Source organism: Lissotriton vulgaris, chromosome 4_1, assembly GCF_964263255.1.
Source record: "Lissotriton vulgaris chromosome 4_1, aLisVul1.2, whole genome shotgun sequence".
NCBI classification, from domain to species: Eukaryota; Metazoa; Chordata; class Amphibia; order Caudata; family Salamandridae; genus Lissotriton; species Lissotriton vulgaris.
In genome coordinates, this window is record NC_141691.1 from 1,806,006,248 (window position 1) to 1,806,013,893 (window position 7,646).

Genomic DNA, 7,646 nt, shown 5'->3' on the forward strand with positions numbered 1-7,646 from the left:
ACTCCGCCTGTGAAGCTTAGTTCGCCACCAAGGGTTAGGTAAAACACACAAATAGGGTAAGAGAATACCTGTGAGTCAGCTTTATTTTCGAATATCATACATTTCCCTTGTTTATTTGTATACGTTATTAAGTTGCACATGTTAATCTGATGTATAAGCTGTAATGTATGTTTACAGGTTAAAATTTCTAAGATACCGGGGGGCGTGGCTTGGCGGGCGAAGATGGCGGTCGCAGCCTTGTAGAGCTCCCGCCGGCCCGGACTTAATTCGATCATTTATCCTGACCCCCGAGCCCACTACTGGTACCCAGTGCTTGCTTTTGATCTGGTGGGGTCTCCTGCCTACTTTGGTGTGCCGATCCTGCATCTCTACCCTTCCTGTGCTCGGAGGGAGGCGGCGACGAAGTGCGGCCTGGTGGCCGGCCGGAGGCCGGGGTCCTCGAGTTTCGCGACGCCTGGCGGTGGTAGCGATCTAGCGTGTGCGGGTGGCATCCGCCGCGCCGGCCTTGGCTCGTCTCATTGACTGCACTCGCCTGAAGGATTGAGACGGTGCCGTCGGATCCTACCCATCGGTTCTTTCCCTGTGTGGCCGACGAGCGGAGGCGGCGAGGCGTGGCCCCGCGACAGTCGAGAGGCGGAGGTCCCTGGGCCCCGAGGCGGCCGGTGACGACCTGGCAGACGGCAGCGGCATCGGCTCTGCCCAACCCGGCCTGGCCCATTGCTGCGGCGGTCCACAGACCACGGACCCACAGCTTCTTCAATTGGTACTTTGGACAGCTGCCCGTGGGGACGAGCGCGGGTGAGGCCTGTCCCGCCTGGGTGACGCCGGGACCTCGATTTTCGTGACGCCCGATTACTGTGGCCGGCCCGCATTTCTCTCTGGGACCTCATCTGGGCCGTCCCGCTAGAGACTTGTGACAGTGTCCGAAGACTCGGAGGTAGTGTCCGCCCTGCCCGGCGTGTGCCATGACCAGGGACAGGGGAGGTGGTCCGCCTAAACATGGCCCTATCGACAAATTCACTGGGCCGAGTGGTGGCGCCGGGGCGGCCGGTGGCAGCGGTGGCCCTGGGCCGGACAACGCAGCTCTACTGGCGGCCATCACCCAGTCCCGAGACACACTCGATGCCAAGATTGGGGCGGTTGGGGCGGATGTCACGCTCCTGCGCCAAGACCTCCGCAATGCAGTGGAGCGGATTGCTGGGGCTGAGACCCGTATAACGGAGACCGAAGCGGACATTAGTGGCCTAAAGAAGCGACTGGCGGAGGTGGAGAGCATTCAAAAGACGCTGGCGGCCCGCGTGGAAGATGCAGAAGGGCGCGCGCGGCGCAACAACCTCCGCTTCATCGGTTTTCCTGAACGATGTGAGAAGGACAACATGGAGCGGTTCCTGACCGGGTGGTTGGAGAGCTGGCTCCCCGAAGGGGCACTGTCTACGTGCTTCGTGGTTGAGAGGGCACACAGGGCTCTGACCCAGCGACCACCGGAAGGCGAGCGCCCACGGCCTGTTATCGCTCGGCTGCTGAACTACCACGATCGAGATGTTATCCTCCGGGAGGCAAGGAACAAGGGCTCCCTCGCCTTTGAGAATCATAATATCATGATCTTCCCGGACTACACGAAGATGGTTCAGCAACAGCGGCAATCTTTCATGGACGCTAAGGCTAAGCTTAGGGGCCTCAAGATTCAATACTCGCTTCTGTATCCAGCTCGCCTGCGAGTCATATATCAGTCTCGGACCCATTTCTTCGATTCGCCGGAGGAGGTGTTTCGCTGGACAGATGAATCGGTGCGGCTCAGGCCCCATGCCCAGCCGGGGCTGGATCCAGGCAGGTCCCAGGGCTCGTCGCCGGAGCGGACAGATCGCCCGAACAGGAAGGGCCGCCATCGGAGGTCCCGCTCCAAGAAGAGATCGGCCTCTGCCAGCGCGACGCGGCCGGGTGATGCCCGGGACTCGGACCGCTCCGACGCGGGCAGCTGAACATTGCTAGATCTGCACGCACTTTGTATGCTACATCCTGAACTGCCCTGCTTTGGCCGGTGAGACTGCTTCATACTGTCCTTGATGTGCCGGTCAATTCCCTTGTGAAGACTTCAGTTGTTGCCATGGGGATGCAGTGGGGCTTGGGGGGTACCATTTGTGGGCCTCAGACCCTCACAGCTGTGAGTGTTGTTGGGGGGGGGGGGGGTGTGTGTGTCATTGTGGGGTTGTTGGGATCCATTGGTATGGTGGGTCTTGGGTCCTCTGTTTGGGGCCCGGGTCCCTCCATGCCGCGACAGGTACTTCAATGTTTTCTGAGGTATTGGGGTGGTGGGTGTGGGGCGTGGGGGGGAGTTTTGGAGTTGTACTTGTTGGGGGGGTTAAGGGTTGGGAAGGGAGCGCTGTGTTTGTGGGTTGGGGGGGGGGGTCCACACATGTCTGAGGCTTTGATTTTTGTCGGGTTGCGGGTTGCACCAGGGTGGGAGGGAGGGCCAGATTTTGGACTGTGTATTGACAATGGCTGATACTGCGTTTATGTCCCCATCGAAAACCCTGCGGGTGGTGACATGGAATGTGCGGGGTATCCTGGACAAGATCAAGCGTGGGGCTGTGCTGCGATGGGGAAAGAGGGAGATGGTGGATGTACTCATGCTCCAGGAGACTCATATGCTGGGCTCCAAGGCCCTCAGCCTCCAAAGGTTCGGTTATCAACAGGTTTACCATGCTGGCTTTGCGAGGGGTTCACGGGGGGTGGCTATATTGGTACATCGTAGGGTGGCCTATGTTCACGAGAAACAGTGGATTGATCCTCAGGGTAGATTTGTCTTTATTCAAGGCCTGCTGGGTTCTGAGCCGGTGGTTTTTGGAAGTGTTTACGCCCCTCCCCCCCTGCAGTGGGCATTGTCTGAGCGGTTGTTTGCACTGTGGGAAGACATTCCCGAGGTCCTGACCATGGTGGGGGGGGACTGGAATGAAGTCATGGATGTGAGCCTGGACCGCCAGCGGCGAGTGCATGTGATGCCTGACCTCCCCCCCGCGGCTGCTCCCACCCGGTTGTGTGCGACAGTGCGTAGTCTGGGTTGGCTTGATGTGTGGCGGCATTTCCACCCCGCGGAGCGGGCCTACACGTATGTATCGGCGGTGCATGGGTCCTTCTCTAGGCTCGACTATTTGTTTGTGCCGGGTGCCTGTCTGAGCCGTGTCAGGGACGCAGCGATACTCCCCAGGGGCCTCTCGGATCATTCCCCTGTCCTGGCCACCGTGACCCTCCCCTCTACACGGCAGCCATTTCGATGGCGCATGTCCGCCTGGCAGCTGCAGCGGCCGGAATACGTGACGCATATTCGCCAAGCGATCGATCATTTTTGGCGCGAGAACCTAGTGGGGGGTGTCGACGCCATTGTTGTGTGGGAAGCGCTAAAGCCTACGATACGGGGCATCGATATAGCTTGGTGTGCGGCCGCTCGGCGGGAGCGCCGGGAGGCCATTGTGACCGCCGCGGCCCGAGTGGAGGACCTGGAGCAGCGTAGCCGACTCGGGGGCGACGAGGGCGTCGTGCGCCGGCTCCTGCAGGCCCAGCAGACGTATGCCTCGGTTCTATACGAAGAGGCCCGGCAGGCGTGGCTCGCCACGCGTAGCAGGGTGTACCAGTGGGGCGACAAGTCCTGCACGATGTTACATAGGCTTTGCCAGGCGACCTTCCAACCCCTAGAACTGCCCGGCCTTGCGGCGGATGACGGGTCGGTCATGTCCGACCCGGGTTTACTGGCGGCGAGCTTTGCCCGCTACTACGCAGCACAATATGCTCCCCGGGACCCAGTGGTGGAGAGTGACATAGCCTCGTACTTGGATGACCTACTCCCACGGGCAGTCCCAGATGAGACTAGAACGGCCCTGGAGGCCCCACTCACTTCCGAGGAACTGGGGGAGGCCCTTGGCCAGCTGAACACCGGGAAGGTGCCCGGCCCGAGCGGTTATCCTGCCGAATTCTATAAGAAGTTCCACGTTCAACTGGGACCCCATTTCCGCAACGCTCTGGAGGCGGCGAGGTCTCGGGGCGAGCTGCCACCGGACTGGCGCCACGCCGAGATTGTGGTCTTTTTGAAGCCGGGCAGGGCGCCGGATCGGCACGACTCTTACAGGCCGATCTCCCTCCTCAACATTGAGGCCAAGGTTCTGGCGAAAGCCCTTGCGAACCGCTTGCTACCCCACATTGCCGACCTGGTCCACCCTGATCAGGCCGGGTTCATGCCGCGCAGGGCTACCCGGCATAATATCCGGCGGGCACAGGCAGCGATCGACGCCATGGGAGCCAGGGATGAACAGGCTGCACTCCTTCTTGCGGACATGGACCGGGCCTTCGACTCGGTGAGTTGGACATATTTGTTCACCTTGCTGGCCCGCCTCAATCTAGGGCCGGTCTTCCTGTCCTATATTCGCCTCCTGTACACCAATGTCACAGCCTCGGTCCGCGTTGCCGGTGCAGTCTCTGGACGCTTCCGGATAGGCCGTGGTACCCGACAGGGTTGTCCTCTTTCCCCCTACTTGTTTGCCCTGGCCATGGAGCCCCTGGCGGCGCGGGTCCGAATAGATGCCCATCTACGTGGCTTTGTCTGGAACGACCACCTAACTGATAGGATTGCACTCTATGCAGACGACGTCCTCCTGTTCCTTACTGATTTGCGGCGCTCGGGTCCCCGAGTCTTGGAGATCATGCGTGGGTTTGGCGAGGTCTCGGGGCTTCACCTTAACTTGTCTAAATCAACCCTGTGGGTTCTGCGTGGCGGAATGGTTGCCGATCCTTGGGCCGCCGACTTGCGCGTGGCGACAGACGGTCTGAAATATCTGGGCGTCTTCCTCTCGACCTCGCGGGCCGTGGCCTGGACACGCAGTGTCCTACCGGTATGGGACCGAGTCCAGACCGATGTCAAAACATGGTCCAGGATGCCCCTTACAATCTTTGGGAGGTCGGCCATCTTTAAGATGGTGGCGCTGCCGAGGCTGCTGTACCAACTTCAAAACTTCCCACACCCTATTGGCTTGGAGTGGTTCCGCCAGGTGAACTCTGTGCTGAGCCGCTTCCTGTGGGATGGCGGAGCGGCCAGAGTGGCCCTGAGAACGTGCTTTCTGTCCACATACTGTGGGGGCTTGGCCACGTCCGACCTCCTCTCCTACTATCAGGCGTCGCACCTCCTTGTCCTCAATGACTGGTGGTATGGAGATAGGGGTGATCCGGCCTATGCCCTAGAGAGACACCTAATGGGAGATCGTACGCTTCACACCATTCTTTATTCGGCTCGTATACGCCGTGGGTTGCCATCGGTAACTAAAGTGGTCTTTGCCGTGTGGCGGCAGTCTCTGCGCCGTATGGGTTGGTGGGGCAAACTGACAGCCGAAACGCCGCTGTGGCACAATGGCATGCTCCCGGAATTGGCGGCTTTGGCCGGGTTTGGGGGCTGGGAGGCTATTGGAATTACACAACTGGGCCAGGTCGTATCGGGCACCACCCTCAAGTCCTTTGAGGACCTCCGTGTGGAGTTCCAGATGGCTCATTCCCAGTTCTTCCGCTACCTCCAGCTGAGGCATGCCCTAGCTCCGAGTATCGCTGGCCTCGACTCCCTGCCCGAGTTCAGCCCCATTGAGGCGAAAGTGTTTATGGGTGACTTGGGAGACAAGAAGGTTTCTAAGATCTATCAGTCCCTTGTTACGCACTGCTCCTCCACTCTCAGCTCCCTTCGGGAGGCGTGGGAGGTGGATGTGGGCGCCCTGGACGAGGATGATTGGAGGGAGGCACTGGAGTCCCCACGTGGCACCGCTGTTGCGGTTCGGCTCCGCCTGATACAATTCAAATACCTGCATCGTGCCTATTACACACGTGAACGCCTGTGGAAGGCTGGTTTGATTGCGTCCTCGGAGTGCCTGCGTTGTGGGGAGGTGCCTGGCTCCCTGCTGCATACAGTGTGGTCGTGTGGTCGCCTGGCTGGATTCTGGAGGGGAGTATGGAGTTGCCTGGCTGAGGTCCTGGGTTGGGATCTTCCTCGTACCCACCGATTAGGCCTGCTGCACGTTATGGAAGGGGTTGGGGGTAATGTTTATAAGCGCCACCTGTTGCTCCTGGGCCTGGTCGTGGCCAAGCGTGACCTGGCTCGTGCTTGGAAATCTGTGAGGGCTCCCCCCCTGTCTGCATGGAAGGCTGGGCTGGACTACTTCATGGGCCTTGAGAAACCAGTCTTTGAGGCGCGGGGTTGCCCGCGCAAACATTTCAAAATCTGGAAGCGGTGGGCCGACTACCGCGGCCTGTCCTTGGAACCCCCAGCGGAACAGGAGGAGGACATTTGACCGCAGTAAAAATTTCTGGCCCGAATGGCAAAGCCCTGGTTGCATCTTACCTGATTCTTCTATGTATACCGTCTTTATGTTGCCTCTGTACATGTGTGGTGGGGGGGGGTGTTGGGTAGGGGTGGGGGAGTAGTTGGGGTTGGGGTGGGCAGTTAGGACGTCTTTAAAGCTGAGCTTCATCATTTAATTCATGGATTGACGAGTATATCACTGTTGCATTGATACTGTTGTGGGGATCTTGGTATGTGAAGATACCACATTCTTGATAATCTTCTGCTCAATAAAATTGGTTTTGAAAAAAAAAAATTCTAAGATACCAAGCTGAGCAGGCTTGTCTTTTACACAATAAATAGACAACTCACAATTACAAAAGCATGAATGGAATTAAATGCAAGGAATGTAACAATGAGCGCAGTCCTCCATCTTAAACGATAAATTAATCCATTCTGTACACTGAACTATATAGGAAGTTGCAATGAAATGATGTACGCAGAGTTGCCTTTAGTTTAGCTTGATTTTACGGAGATGTGATGTGTTTACATGAATAGCCCTGTCTGCTAAATGGTCTTTGTAATGTTTTAACCTCTGTATGAGAATAAGTTATCCTGCACTACTTTAAATGCCAAGAATTCCCTTTCTTTTAATGATTACTATGTACTACAAGTATTTCTAAACAGAGCTGTTCATCCAAACATCTATGCTGAAATAGACAGCTTTTGGGACTTGTCTGTCCTTATGCCTATGATCCAGGTTACTTATAAAATGATCACTGAAATCTTATCTGTTTGACTTCTACTGTTATGTCTGCATTATTTTTCAGGAACTGATTATAAAATCGAATTTTCATTGAATAATGTGCTAGCACAAACTAAAAACTTTAATTCGAAAGACACATCAGCATCAACAGCAACAGCAGGAACAACACCAACAACAACAATAACATCAACAGCAACAATGAAATCCATAGCAGTATCTACCGTTGGCTCATCCAGTTCTGCCTCAGGAATCAGAAGTGGTCTTGCCTCTCAAGTGTTCTTCCTATTCCTTGGATTGTGGCTAGTAATTCTCTGAAGGTGTGTAACTTTTCTTTTCAGGTATATGTTGCATGCAAACTGTAAAATCAAAAATTGGCCTGTTGTGTATTTTGCCTGTTTATTGTAGCAGACATTGTTATTGTTATGTTATTAAATCATTTATTGAGCGCACTAACACTGATTAGTTTCTTGGCGCTGAAAATTAGCAATAACACAATCGGAGGTGAGGAGAAGGTAGGTTAAAAAGCTTGTCTAAAAAGCCAGGTCTTCCACGCTTTCTGGAAAGATAGAAGAT

The 7,646-nt window shown here is 56.1% G+C and overlaps 1 protein-coding gene across 1 annotated transcript in view; it reads left to right on the forward strand.

Annotated features, from left to right (window-relative positions):
* Positions 1-7,388, forward strand: part of LOC147724582 (fibrocystin-L-like) — a 2,246,326-nt gene extending 2,238,938 nt beyond the window's left edge. The window contains exon 83 of the mRNA XM_086918063.1: positions 7,138-7,388. Within this exon, the coding sequence (XP_086774189.1) occupies positions 7,138-7,388 (251 nt within the window). The remainder of the gene's footprint in view (positions 1-7,137) is intronic.
* The last annotated feature ends 258 nt before the right edge of the window (positions 7,389-7,646 follow it).